The sequence below is a fragment of the Ambystoma mexicanum genome, chromosome 7q (assembly GCF_040938575.1).
Source record: "Ambystoma mexicanum isolate Mex_15411 chromosome 7q, UKY_AmexF1_1, whole genome shotgun sequence".
NCBI classification, from domain to species: domain Eukaryota; kingdom Metazoa; phylum Chordata; class Amphibia; order Caudata; family Ambystomatidae; genus Ambystoma; species Ambystoma mexicanum.
In genome coordinates, this window is record NC_090941.1 from 560,644,360 (window position 1) to 560,659,223 (window position 14,864).

General features: G+C 45.3%; 1 protein-coding gene across 3 annotated transcripts in view; it reads left to right on the forward strand.

Annotated features, from left to right (window-relative positions):
- Positions 1 to 7,186, forward strand: part of FAM124A (family with sequence similarity 124 member A) — a 383,431-nt gene extending 376,245 nt beyond the window's left edge. For all 3 annotated transcript variants that reach the window (XM_069640027.1, XM_069640028.1, XM_069640029.1), the window contains one exon: positions 6,049 to 7,186. In XM_069640027.1, coding sequence (XP_069496128.1) covers positions 6,049 to 6,885 — 837 coding nt within the window. In that variant the 3' untranslated portion in view covers positions 6,886 to 7,186. The remainder of the gene's footprint in view (positions 1 to 6,048) is intronic.
- The last annotated feature ends 7,678 nt before the right edge of the window (positions 7,187 to 14,864 follow it).

The window sequence follows — 14,864 nt, forward strand, 5'->3', positions numbered from 1 at the left end:
GTTGACTCGCGAACATGTATATTATAATTCTATGAACTACACATAAAATAGGGTGGACAATGTCCCTTTACCAACGCAAGCCCACTCTTTCCCTATATTCTAATTCCTACCCCAACCTCCTCCCTGCCACTTTTGCCCCCCCCTTATATATTTCGATGGTATTTATTCAAAGTAATTTTGGTGTTTAAAATTCCTTTGAAAAATTATCCATCGGCAAAACAACGGGATTCGCAATAGGATGAGATGCATGGCTTCATATTGGCAGCAGTGTCATGATGTGACTGGTCGACGTGGTGCTGGTTGCATGCAAATACAAACTTATGGCGCAGGGCATACAACTATGTGTTGCAGGCAGTATATAGATGCAAATATGTAGGCGTGGTTAGAATACTATAGGGCCTGTTATAATGCTGGGTACGACTGGTAGATGTAAAAACAACAATTTCTATAAAGCTCCGGAGACCCCCACTATTCTTAACACCTCTACAATCTGCACAAAGATGTCCTGCAGATTTCTGTAATGGAGTGCCACCATGAAGACACAAAACGACAGCAATCCCTCTGCAAAGCGCTGGGCGTGATGCATGCTAAGGTTTAAGAGATTGGAGGACTCTGTCCAAATATGCCCAGGAACGGTCTTTGTAGAGGGTATGATGAGATGTAACAACAGTTCAAACGGATACGCATCATGGGAAGGCTGGTGGAACTATTGCCTGTTAATGCAGCTGAGCAATTGCCCACACCTCGGAAATAGTCTGGCAGACCCCAAGCAGCCAAAGCAGCACAGGTGCAACACGGGTTCATCACTGAAATCAAGTTTTTTAGTTTCGGCTATTAGGTGGCGGTTAAGCTTAAGCGCCACCTATAAGCCAAAACTATTACATAACAGTACAGCTAAGATGGAGATAGCATATGAGGAGGGACACAGTGCTTGTAGGTGTTGTTTGGTCTTTTGCCCGCCCATTGACTGCCCAAGGTCTGCTAATCCCTATGGCCATTCCCACCCACTTCCTGCCCCTCCCGGCCCAAAACACACCCTCCTGGGATATCTTTGAGCTCGCTTTTAAAGACTGTAGTCATCAAACCTTGCACTCAAAGTGCTTTTACAAGCAGTCCTCTGAGAGTTAATGGAGCTGAAAATGAGCTACTGGTGTAATAACGATGTCTTAACCAGATCTGCCCACAGCCCCTTGATTTATAAGCAGTATGTGTGTCCTTCACTGAAGTCCTGCTAAAAATAAGCATTGCCAAAGCCAACAGTTTTGGCTTGTGTATAGGTATTAGACAGGCATTTGCCGGGCACTGCGCTTATCAGCCCAGGTTCTTGCAGCATTTTTCAGCTTTTGCCATTAATGGGCAGTTAAGTACCATTAATTCGCTGCCTAGCAAACGCCTCTGCCATGCCTACCCAAAAGCCCAAACTGTTGGCATTGCCGAAGCTTGTTTGGGTATGTGGTGGGCAGGTGTTAACACACTTTAACAACACACAAGATATTTAGAGTACCAATCCCTATAAACATTTATTTCCCCTATGTCTAGAAAAGTGAACCCTGACCCCTCCCAAACATGCACAGTCACTTGATGGGCAAGGCCGCTCTGATGAGAAGCAGGCACTGATCAAACGTGTCACTTTCTGCCTGATTTCAGTAGCTGTCACCTCATAATGCCTGTAGGCTAATCAGAAGCTGATTCCAGCTCGGTGCCTAGGGGTATGGCATGACCCTCTGGAATATCTAGCAGGACAGCGAAATCCAACCCCAATGCATTGGGTCAGGACACTCAGTTACACATCATTATGGCTGAAATGTAGATTCTGAATATGAGCATCAAAGGTTCAAATAAGACTTTGCAGGGCATGATGGTGGCAATCAAGAGCATTCCTGCGTGTATGGTCCAAACGTCAAGGCATATAGAATTTAAGAGTTATAGAAGTGCAATAGAGGATGCATACATAGCACTCAGGATAATGAGCTTGATACTGTGGGAAAAAGAAATTCAGCAACTTAGTGAAAAGTTCAAAACCAGGAGCACTGTGCCCTATGGGCCCGATTCATGGAAATGTGCACAGAAATCCCGCAAGGGCCGCGCCCTCAGAAGGACACTGCGCGCGCCTGCGTGCAGAATCAAAAATGTGCACCCTGCGTATTCATGGAATTCACTGCGCAAAGTAACTGTATTCACAAGTCACGCCCCAGAACGCCCGACACACCCCCACGCAAAGCATGAACAGCCAGAACAGCTACCTTCACACGCTCCCCCAGGCGCAAATCCATGCACCCATCAAACAGTGCGTTGGGTCCCCTGCAAGCAAGCCTGCATCTCGGGACCCTACGCAGGTTAATATGCGTATGAAAAATCATAATTCAGTAAAAACACTGTAAATCTGTGTGCGAACCCCAATAAACCGTTCCTGCACCCCGCTACACTGTGTATACGCACCCCTAAGTTAGATCGGAACTCTGGTTGCGTACACCCACCCCTAAATCCGACATGCAAACCTACCTCCGTGCTGCGATTCCTACGCGGATGTGTCTTTATGCCTGCCTTCGGATGGCGTAGAGATCGAGGGATTTGTGTGGCCATTACTATGCCAAGAGGCTGTGCGGTTGGTTCCATGAATATATGCGTTTCGTGCAATTGTGGACGTGCAAGGGATTGCCTGCGGGCCGTCCCTCGGAACGCCCACTTTTTTGCATGTTCTTCCACATTTTCTGTGTTCCGCCCCCTTCACAGCCCTCTGCGCAAGCCATGCCCACACTCTGTGTAGTGTATCGTGCAAGGCGCTTGATGACACACAGAGACATGCCGAGCATGTGCAAACTCCAAGCAGGTCCTGCTCTTCAATTCCATGAATCGACTAACAGGATCTTGCACGCAGTTTGGCACGCAAGTCCCCTATTTCACGTGCAAATAATGCAATGATTCCGGCCCATGTGTCAATATCCGCCTGGTTGGTCTGTTGGAGGGCGAAAGGTGACCAGAACTGAGCACATTTCTCACAAATCTCTGTAATGATCTAAAGAAGGTTGTCCTTTCTCTCCTAGCCATTGCACGAGGATCTGAGCTCAAGAGGGTTTGCTGCTGGGCCTAATGTAAAAGCTAACAAGAGGTAGCTCCTCTGCCCTTGTGGCATTTGCCAACAACCACAATCCCCCAGGCACCAGAAACGCTTGACCTAATGCAGTACATATGCTTTGCGAGGTATTGTTATTGTAATCGGCCAAGTACAATTTAATTTCCGTGGCTTCAAATAAAACATAGACTCTGGTTCAATCTATAAGGTAGGGCACACGTAAAGTGAATCAACCTGCGCGCAGCAATCTATACCTTGGTCACATGGGTGTAGTTGTGGCAGTTCAGAAGTGAGAAGCTAAGGAGAGCAAGCTAGGTCTCCCAACCTCTGAGAGCTAAACCTGCTCTGCACAGACTATTTGCATCCCCACATAGTCTTTCTGCAGACTGCTAATCCCAGCTAATCCAGTAAAACCACATGTTGGCAAGAAGGTGGACTGCAGAGTTGCAATTCATAGTCTATGGTATACACTGCTATAATTACATATGGAGACATGGTAAGCAATGCCTAATTTTGCATTTAAAGCAAAGATATCCAGTATAAAATAGTCCAGCCAGCAAATACATATTTACCCATCTCTATTTTTCCAACCCAAGCCAGTCTGGCCTCTTTCTGTAAGTGCTAGCTGGGTGCCAGACCTCGCTATCGTTTGTTTTGCTTCTGTCTGGTTGTTCATGAATTCTGGTATCACATGGTCAGAAAGTTGGATGTGGCGGTGAAATGTCTCGTGATCCATTCGCATACTTTGGTGTTTGGGCATCCTGTGCCTTAAATTGGTGTCCGATTAAAAAGATGCCAGGCAAAGTGGATGTTGTGCACTGAGAAAGGCTGGTACCTAGAAAGAATCCGATTCTGTGGTGGTTTTCTGCCACAAACAGCTGTGGAGCCTGCATGGTCAATGTATTTATGTACAGAATCATAGAACATTGATGGGTTATATGTGATTTGACCAACCACAATTACAGAGTGGTATATTTCATCGCAGTCCAAACACTGAAAATTAAAATTTGGGGCAGGGGGTCCCGTCGCAACCCCCTCTATTTTCTACCATTATAATGCCACCCCAACCCCATCCCGACCCTTAACTCCTTACTCCACTATCCTTTATATATTTATTTAATCTTATCATTATTTTTCAGTGTTATTGTCTGCTCTGTTATGTAACACTCTGTAATGTTTGCGATAAAATGACTGGATACCCCGTGATGTCACTACTCACGGGTTCAACATGATTGCACGATTATGTATTATTCTCAACTTGATCCATTTCTTCTGCTTAGCCTAATGCCTAGCCTTTACCCATTTACCGTAAACCTAAAATGATCTGAAATGTATCGTCTTGAAAAGGGATCTTATGTGATTATTAATGATGATTGCTTTTCTCTTATGATTCGCGTGGGGCAACCAGAAGTAACTTGTTTGTAAGTTGGCCGAGGAAGCCATTTCTTGTTGTGATGTGGTTTTGTTATGCTTTGCTCTGGTCAAAGACAGCTATTTTCAATCTTGACTTAATGTATTTGTTTTGCTTTGTCACAGGCCTAATCCTAGGATCCCACAATCCCAAACAACATTAATACCAGCAATGCATTCATTATATTAAACACACAAAATGTGAGACACTCTAAAAAGTCTTTAGTGGCCTCTTCTATGGGCTATGGGCCACCTGGGAGCTTCTCGGCCACATTTGAGCTCTCAGTACCTTTCACAGAGGGGAATAATTATTGGCATATCAGTCAGGTTCCACCCAGAAGGGTATTCCAGGACCGCAATGCTAGGCAATCTCCAATGAGCAAGAGTAGAAACAGCAACCCCAGACACGTGTTTCTGCTTGCTGACCTTCATCAGTGAGGTGCAGTGGACTCGCTAAGCAACTGAGAGCAAGGGGTCAACCTTTAGATTACCGTAAACCACTGCTGGTCAAACGCCAGATGCTATACATGCATGCAAAGCATGTCAGAAACTCCCAGTCACCACAGTAGCCTGCTCAATGGGCTGTGGCCCAACTGGGGGAGTCTTGATCACGTTTGAATTAGCAGCGCCCTTCACAGAAGGGAATATCCATTTGCATACGGTCAGAGGGTACACCACACCTTTGCTAATCCATATAACAGATGGCTCCTGAAGGATCGAGGGCAGGATCACAATGTAAACTGTGAAATATTGTGAAAAGGTATCACCACCAGTCTCTACTCAAGAACACCTATAAAGAAATATAAGTGGTATAGATGGAAATTCTAATTGATCGTTTATTCACTTTTTTTCTTGATCCAGTTATTTTTTCTTCTATTTTCATCAAATTGTACATTTTACTCGAAGCACTTCACTTTATTTGGAAGCACACACACTTCACATTATGGAGGTTACTTACTGTAATGTATTGGCCATGTTGTCGCTTGCTGTTCCCCAATGATTACAATGCATCGACTAATTTGAGGTGATACCCAATATTACGTCTTCTCAATTGACAATGGGCAAAAGATGAATCCATAAATTAAATTTTTTGTCACTCTTATGGTGATGTAGGAAGTTAAAGTAATTGATAACAACTACCAGATGAGATGAAAGTGCCCAAATTAGATGATTGCAAGATGAGTGAAGATGCAAACATTTAGGCAGACCCAAATTACCACGATTTCTAATCATAGAATCTAAGACTCTGATTGGGCGTCCATGGATGTGGATGCCCTTCGCAAAACTAGATATGAGGGATGACCATGAACCTTGATGATGTGCGGATTAATGATAATGTACAATGTGGGCTGGTTCCCAGCTCCTGCAGATTGGAAGCCTGTTGGTAAAACGGAACTTCTGTAATCAAGAGGAAAGGAACTGTGGCCCAAATTCGCTGGGTCACGGAGTGGAGTTATTGCTTGTATCCCGTTCTTGCCTGCAGCTATTCTACTGTATGCCTGTCGCTAATATATGTTCCCATGGTAGCGCGTTCTGATGATGTATCCTTCTGTTTCCCATTGCAGCAGGTGCGTCGTTCATTCAGAAGGCCCACCAAGCCGAGCAAGTGGCACACGTACACATCAAGGAACTGCAGCACCATCCCTTCAATCAACCTTCTTGCTCACAGTTATCGAACTGCACCCGACAAGCCCAAGCTGCATCGGAGCGGGGGCATCAGTCAGTATTTTGGCACTTCGCAGCAAGACCTGCTGGACAGTGATCCTGGAGAATTTACCAGAAGGTCCAGCAACACCTCCATTGCCTCGTGGTCCTTTCAGCGAAGCAAATCTCTCTTCTGTCTGCCAACAATGAGCTCCTTTCCATCCTGCGAGTCCTTTTCCCTCAGCGAACCCTATCCCTTGTTCATGAATGGGACACCAGAACGAGCAGAGAGAGCTCCCTCGTGGAGGTGCAGCCCCAGGCTCAACGTCGACGACTTGGAAGGGGCGCAGGAGACAGATGTGGACACTGGGATGAAGCTGTCCTGCTCTGACTTGTCTATTGTCTCTGCCTACTCGACTCTGAATGGCTTCTGCAGTGATTTAGAAGCTTCTCTTCCCTCAGAAACGCAAAGTACTGGCAGCTCGAAGCGAGCCACGCGAGCGAGCATTCGATCGCCATCAAGGAACAGCCCCTTAGAGCTTTTGTGCAGCTCAATTCCATCACTATCTGAATGGAGATCCTGCTCTTTAACGTCTTCCTCGGCAGCACCCCATTTTTCCCCTGTTTTACCAATCAAACTGTCCCCAAGAGCTACCGCACTCAATTCTCAAAATGGCAGTCAGTCAACTGAGAGGACGAATCAGATTTCAGAACCCGCATCTTCTCCGACGTATGAGGAGGAGGAATTCTACATCTGACCTTCCTCTGTATGTCTTCCTGGCATAAAATAGAACCTACGAATATTGAGTATTAACTACATGCAGACGTTATTTCTTATGCCTTCCGTTGGTCATGGACACAAATTCTGGCAGTACAATTGTTAAATGGACATCTAATGCCATTTCAAGACGTGCTACATCAGTTAATGTTAGTTTAACTGGCACTTCCCGAGTACACGTATGTTCTTTATCGCCATTAACCATTGTTGGCGCTAATGTCAACCGCACTAAAAATGCATTCTGGTGTATTGTACTAATGAATAAATCCTAAAGGACTTAACTTCAATTTTGTCCGAAGGGCTACGCACCCATGTACCTTTTGCACTGAAGGATTGAGCACAGAACCCTGTTGCCATGGAGAAGTTATTCCCAGATATTTTTTATTTCTTGTTTTCGTGTCTAAGGAACCCACTACACATGTCCTAATACACAGCCTAGAAAGCAGTCATTGCATTATGGGAAATGTCAATGCAGATTCGTATTGAGACAATGCAGACCACACTAGCGGGCTCTGTTATGTGGTGGGTGGAGATCGCCCAGGTCATCTGTCCCGAGCCAAAGGCTGAGGGTTACCTCGCACCAGGGTCGGACTGGGACAAGAAATAGGCCCGGTCACCCAAAAAAAAGTGGTCCACCCTTTGCCTCTAAAAAGGAACCAATCCCTTGCCTCCCGACCCTTGACCTCTGATGACATCATCAGAAGTGATGTCATTTGACCCCACCCCAAAGTGACACCCTGGGAAGCGATGAAACACGACCTTTCACCACTTGACAAAACAGGAAGTGGCATCAAATAGCATTGTTCCTAAGTACACTACGAAAAATATGGTTATGATTTCACTAATGTGATATACATTTCATACAAGAATGGATCACCATATGTGGCATTAATATCTGTGTGTATAGATCTATATTGTCAAATTACTGTGAATCCAAGAAGACGTCCAAGGCCAAATGATAATATATTATTGTATAGCACTTAGGCTTAAGCTCTTTTTTATAGAACAAATATGCATACAATATCACCCAACCTGTGTTGGTACTCATTTATTGACCTAAGAAGGATTAAAGGCTTTTTGAAGAAACCGGCTCCCACTCACCATGCTGCTGAGACTCTAAACTAGGGCTGTCCAACTCCAGGCCTCAAGTGCCAGATCCATGTCAGATTTTCAGGATACCCCTCATTAGTATTCATGGGATACATTTACATACAATTATGCTAAATGTAAGCACATATTTGCTCATGAATATTAATGAGGGATATCCTGAAAACCTGTTAGGGTTCTGGCCCTCAAGACCTGGAGTTGGACAACCCTGCGCTAAACCTATTGTTTTGACAAGTACATTCTGCATTGATAATTCATCATGTAATGCTTTCTGTGTTCACTGTGGTATACAGAGTTAGTGTGGTCCTTACGGCACAACTCCTGTAGCATTCTTTCCTTCAAGTGGGAATTATGTTGATCATGTACAATAGCGAAAGTTGAAAGGCAGATTGATAAAGTGAGTGCCACAATGGGTCCGAATTTAACTCAGTGTGTTAAGCACTCATTGCAGAGATATGTGTTCATATGAAAGATTCGAATAGTACATTCCTATAAGGCTGGCGGAGCCTTTCCTATGTCTGAAGTTTATAAACCTGCCTGCACATGTACTTGGTTTTGCAGCACAACAGCTGCCATTATCAGCAATGTACCTGAACCAGAGAGGGCTTGCTATAAAAACAAACATATCATCTGTATGGTGAAGGTCAAGGAATAGTTTTTTTCAGATGGGGTGTTATAAAACCTAGGCAATCACCTTCAACGATGAGCTTGAACTTTTAGTCCAAGAGGTGAATAAGTATCAAAATGTGGAACCAAGGCATCCATCCATGCTTGCATCCTGGCTTTGCCAGCAGACAAAACAGTGATTCTGGTCAAATCATCTAATATCTCTGTGCTGTCTTCTGTCAAGTTTGCCTTCTCGCAGGCTGGTTGCATCGTTTAGCCCATTACTTGACCTTTGTTATTATGTAGGCCTTTTGAGTGGAAGGGGTATTTGATAGACGAGAGCGGGCCAGATGTTGCAGCACTTGGGCAAGCATATTTTAAGGTCTGCTCGTTTGACACAAAAAAGGCTTAGCTTTTTTGTAAAAGTTTAAGGTTTTTCTACACATTTATAAATGACAATTTCACAAGCCAGTGTTATGGAAGTATTTAAAGCTTTAAAATACAAACAACAAACCCAGATTAAATATGTTAAATCTCATCGATTGGTATGCTGGTACTTATATCCTTCCCTCAATGAGAATAAAGCTAGAATCATTCCCATTTTGCGTAACACCCTTCTATAAAATGTTTTTTTTTTAATTGCCATGTTTGGTAATGTGATTGGTGTACTTTCCAAGTCAGTTTCATAAAATGAGATTATTTTAGTTCATGGTAAGAACTGGAACAAAAGTGTTCAATTTCAGAAACTGCAGAGTTGGCACACATCCCAGCTTCACCCCTTATTTAATGTGTGATCCTGGGCATCTTATTTAACCTTATATTGCCTAACCTCTCAAAATGGACAATCCCTACACCCTTCAAAATTGTCAGCCCTTCAGAGTGATTTCCTTCTCAGTGTATGAGCTTCAAAAAAGGCCCACTAATGGTTTCACCGGCAATAGTGTTACTTCCACTATAATAGTGAGAATTGATATACTGCACACCACAGGCACTTTTGATCTCTAATGGCAACAGTATCTGAAAAGCATGCCCCACTTCTAATCTCAGTCTGTCTGGATACAGACACATTCCCGGTACCTTCTAATCTGCATCCACTATCCATGCTATGGTATGTGTAGCTTTCTCTGTCTTTCCAATTGCTCTCCTCTATCCATGTTTGAGCACTTTTGCATTCTGTGAGGCAGCTAAAGGAAGTTCTCGGTCTATTCTGGGTTACATGTACCTGTTACATACAGTCCTGAATTAATACTATAGGCTGCATAACTTCCTGGATGCTATTGATAAAAAGTATCCTATATGTATGCTATGACAGAAGTAACCTCTTCGTAGACTGCTAATGTTGTCCTTCAAATACTACTTATCATTCTGATTAGAGCAAGAATGAAGCTGGTAAGGGGACTTAAAGGGAATAAACATCCTTATTTTGAATGCTGCATGGCAACATATCAACCTATGGGTTGTGAACGCAATGAGGAGGGGGCAGATATTCTTGATCACTTAATTCCTTTGGTTTTGTGGAGGGGGCCCCAAAGATGTTCATGCCCAGGACCCCAAAAGTGCTTAAGAAGGCCCTGTGTGTACACATTACAAAGGAATACTTGGAATGCAGCCCACACAGGCAGCTACAGTCCCCATTCTATGCTTGATGATTGGCTAGAGAGCTGGAAATAGTGAAACGAACTAAGGAGTAGCACAGAATGCAGGCTTCTACTCAGGTGAGATGCCCCGAGGTGGCAGCCGACCCTGTAGGTAACGGCCCACCCCCAAGTTAAGGGCCTGAGCAAACGGGTGCTGTTTTTTTTTTTTTAATGGAAAGTCTTTTCTTTTCGTGAACGGGACGCCTCGAGAAAATACTATATCAACATGGCTGCCATGAAATATGAAGGCAGGGCTCTGTATGGAGCCCCTCTTCCATTTCCATGCCAGCAAAACGGAGCAGGGACAGGAGTGGCAGGAGCTTTGGCGGCCCCGCCACTGTAGCAATCAGATAAGTGGGATTGGGGAGGGTGAAGAAAAAAGCAGGGTTGGTGGGGGGAAGATGGTGGGTGGTGCAACCGGCCATTAGACGTCTTGGAATGGGGACTGCCACTAGCAATGTCAGCCCACGTTCCGTGCTTCTAGATTGGCTGGCTCCCCTGCCAAGGGCGCTAATGGTGGTTAGAGCCTGCATTCTACACGTTCTGATTCTCTAAAAAGAAGAAAACGGGCCCTAATAACTGCTACAGGATAAAATGTGATATGAATTCTATTAGCCCATTTTTACCACATACTGCGGACCTCCCAACAGGGCCTATACTGTTCGACATGTTATTTTATGAATGCTTATTTACTTAAGGGGTTTGTAGAGCACTACATGTCACATTGCGACCACTCCGAATTTTGTATAAGGTCAAGATGGAGGTTTGGGCCTTATGTTCCAGTGAGAAGTTTCCAGAAAAGACTCTGAACTCTCAAATGCAAACTTGACTGAATTAAAAGAAACGTGAAGCAGAGAAACGAAGCCCTGCGATGCATGTTACCCAGGACTGGTTTCCAAAGCGACTGGTAAGCTTTTCTTAAATGTGTGCGAATTAAGTGACACGTGTTACCCAGTAAGAGCAAACCTGAGCATTTGAAATCTGTGTTTAGCGTAACATTTGAAAGCAATGTAACCGATTGCTCTGTGCCAGTTTGCATGGATGTGGGACCACTTACGTGAACGTCATACTTACATTGGTTGAAAGCTCCACATCAAGTTCTTTCTCCATCAGGTTTACCTTATAGCCTTGCCCTTGTCGTGTAGCTTTTTTAAGCAGGATGCAGATCTGATGCCTGTTACTTGATGTGAAGCTATGAAATGGCTCAATTAGCAGTCTGCCTCTGACACCTGTGCAGTGTGCAAACAGGGTAGCCCAGCTCCACATCCTCCCAAGGTTTATACATTGAGTGCCAGTGAATTGCAGCACTTAGAAGCGGGTTCAACCTAGCATGAAGCGCTATATAAACACATATTATGAATCCATTCGGTCTTTGATAACAAGCATTGCAAGGTGAGTTCTTATTGCAGTAAGAGCTGTTACAGCGATGACGCGCTCTACCAGGTTTGCCAGAGCAAATTCGCAAACTATGCAGTAAATGGCTCTTGGCCATCATTTGCGCTCTCAGTGACTTCTACAAGATTTCTAAGCACTTACATAATTCACCTGTCTTTATTTTATTTATTTTTTACATTTGCAAAGCGCGCTAAGCCAGCAGGCATCAAGGCGCAGGATACAAGAGGTAGTTAATTACAGCAGTGTCAGGTGGTCGTGCAGCTGCAGGGCTCGCAGATACAGGTCAAAAGAGTCAGTTACAACCGTGTCAGGTGGTCGTGCATCTGAAATTACAGGGCTTGGAGATGAAGGTTTTAAGGTGTTTGTGAAAGGTCCAGTACGATTGTTCCACTCTCTTGACCAGTGGATCTCCTTTACTTGGATGCCAAGCATGTGTGGATGTAAGCAGTAATACATACACGCTAACCTCTATACATTTAATCAGGTGTGGCGTAAGTGCAGTAACTCTACTGTTTTGTTTAATTCTCTGGCAACAATATAGGAATGCTCCCTTGAGGGCAGTAATGGCCAACCAGGCCGAGGTAACGGCTGAGGGTAAGGTAGGGGGGCCATTACCATTGGCTGCGGCCCTGTTACTGGCCAGTACATATCACCCGCCATTAGCTCTATGGCCAAATAACTTGGGTGCTAAAGGTTTAAAAAACACAGACGAAAGACAGCCAGACTGATCGTTAGCGCAGCAGAAGTGGGTATTAAGCAGGCAAGTCAAACCTTTTTTTTTATAATGAAGAAGTAAGGGTGTGTGTGGGAGGGAGATGGGGATCAGGTGATTATGTCCATGGCCCTCAAGGCATGGAATGCAGGAGTTATAGCAGCAAATGGCGGCCGTGCTCTAAGCTTCCGGGTTTGCCGCGACAGCCACCACCTTTGCCAATTCAGCATATTCTTTAGCATCCACGCACACATCCCTGAAGTCCACAGAGTGCTGTGGACACGTGGGGTCAATGCCGTCCTTCCTTTAAATGCTCCTTATCTGCTGGGATGGCAGAAGCTCTCACTTCTTCATCATTCAGTAGGCAATCCGCGCTGACTTCTTGTAGTCCAGCATGTGAAGTAAAAGGTGGCCAGTCTGGCAGCCAAGCCTTGCAGGTCTCTGGGCGAATCTGTCGGAGGATGTGGTTGGTTCTCTGAATGGTGACCATGCACTACCTGAAGTCTTCAGAGGAAAAAGAGTTACTCCGCCAAGCGTGGGTCACCCAGTGCGTGGGTGTCTCGCTTACTCGAGTGTGGTTCTTGTTCAAGAAGCCCTTCAAGACCCGTTCCCTCCACTGGCTTTCCCTGATTGGTGCTCAGGTTAATTATTCTCTTTACTACTATGATTTGGTTTTGATGTAAGATGAAAAAGGGCACACAACCGAGGCGGGTATCTAACTGCTCAGTCTATTAACCATCAATAGAAAGCCCTGGGAAGCACAGAACAAAGAAAGTTAGAATTATAATGGCTTTGAATTTAAACCCGTACAATATTTGGCTATTCTCTTGTCGGGGGGTAAATTCTCCCGGGGCCGGCTGGGCCGTCCGCGGACCTCCGGGCAGGGAGGCCCCAACTCCTCCCGTATATCCCAAAGAGATAGAGTATGAGACACACGCAAGAAGCAAGGTGATTCTGCTGTTTATTAAACAAAACGGCAGGTATGGCCAAGGATCGTACGCGTCCGTCCTGACACTCTCTCAGCAGCGTGGGGCTCGCAGGCCCTTTTTACCTTAGCATGACGCGCTACTTGCGTCACCTTAGCAAAATTAGCAAAAAACCTATCGCCACTCTGGATTGGTTCCCCGAGTGGTAGGGTTAGTATAGCATACATATAGAGGACGTGGTTATTGGTTAAGGGTCAGTCAGGTGGTATACTTGGGTTGTCCCTTCAGTTTGATACATAAAAATTGTTACATGAAGACCCCTGAGGATTGGTCAATGTTAATGGCGTCAGTGATAAGGGTCCCATGTTCTGATTGGTTCACCCGGGAGCCCCCCAGTCTGGGACCATCGCTGTTCCCAGCTTGCGGTGCACCTGTCATTTGCAACAATGTTTCACTATGGGTATGTGCAGACAATGTGAGGATTTATTCATAAGCAGGAAGGCCGACTACTCCCACCGCCGCAGATGTCCAATGAGTCGCTTAATTGTATCTGCCTGTGTCTTTAGACGGGGGGATCCAGACGCCTTCTTCCTCCTGGGCTTGGCACCCTATCAAGTTCGGCTTGGTCACGTGAGGTGGGGACCGTGGTTGAGGCAGAATTCTGCACAATTAATATTGCATTTCTCACTGTGTGCCTGGCTTATCTTGCAGGTGCGACCTTGGCGTCGGCTTGCGGAATGAGAGTTTGCAACGTTGTGCCCTTGACTGTCTGCTTTCACTGGGCTCATTCTGCAGGGTCAGCAACCGGACCCTTGCTCATTTAATGTTCATGGAAGCTTTTGCTTGCGGCCTACTTGGGCCTGGTGCATGGGTGGAACCATTTGATGCAGAGCGCTTTAGGTTACGGTATCATATTGCTCTATCCCCAGTATCGTGTCTTCGTTATATTCCTCATTATGGTACATGGTTTTAGAAGAAGCGTGAGCAAGCCTTTTTAGATAAGTTCATTATGCGTCTTGCGTTTCTGCATTTGAAAAGCCTATGTTAAAAATAATAAAGATGCACGTCCGTGGGTGTGTCCGTCGCCTACGTCATAGCACTGAGTATGTTCTTTGTGTGGATTGGTGTGGGAGTGTCCGGTGTGTATGTTGCACGAGTGTGCTGACCGTTAGTTAGGTCGTCATGGCATCTCTAACAATGTGTTGATTTGGTGCTGGATGGTTTAGTCGAGTTCATCCATGCCGCAGGTGTCGGCATGTGCAGGGCAGGCAGGTGGGCATGCGGGTGGGCATGCGAGTGGGCACATCCGTATGTTCTTGTACCAGGGTATTTGGTCGTCTGGGAGATGGGCAAACTCCTCTCGTGGCGGGTGTCTGGGCCGTGATCCTCTAGGCCATGGTTGAGAGGGGATTGGTGGGAGCCTTTTGTTCACTTTTCCCACTTCAGTCCCCCCTCTGGTCGACTTGTCGACCACAAACATATCCTTTTCCTTATCTCCTCTCACTCTCCATATTTTAGTTACTCCTCCCAAATGTCCATAGTGGTTGACATGGTCCTCAAACGACCAGTACATATA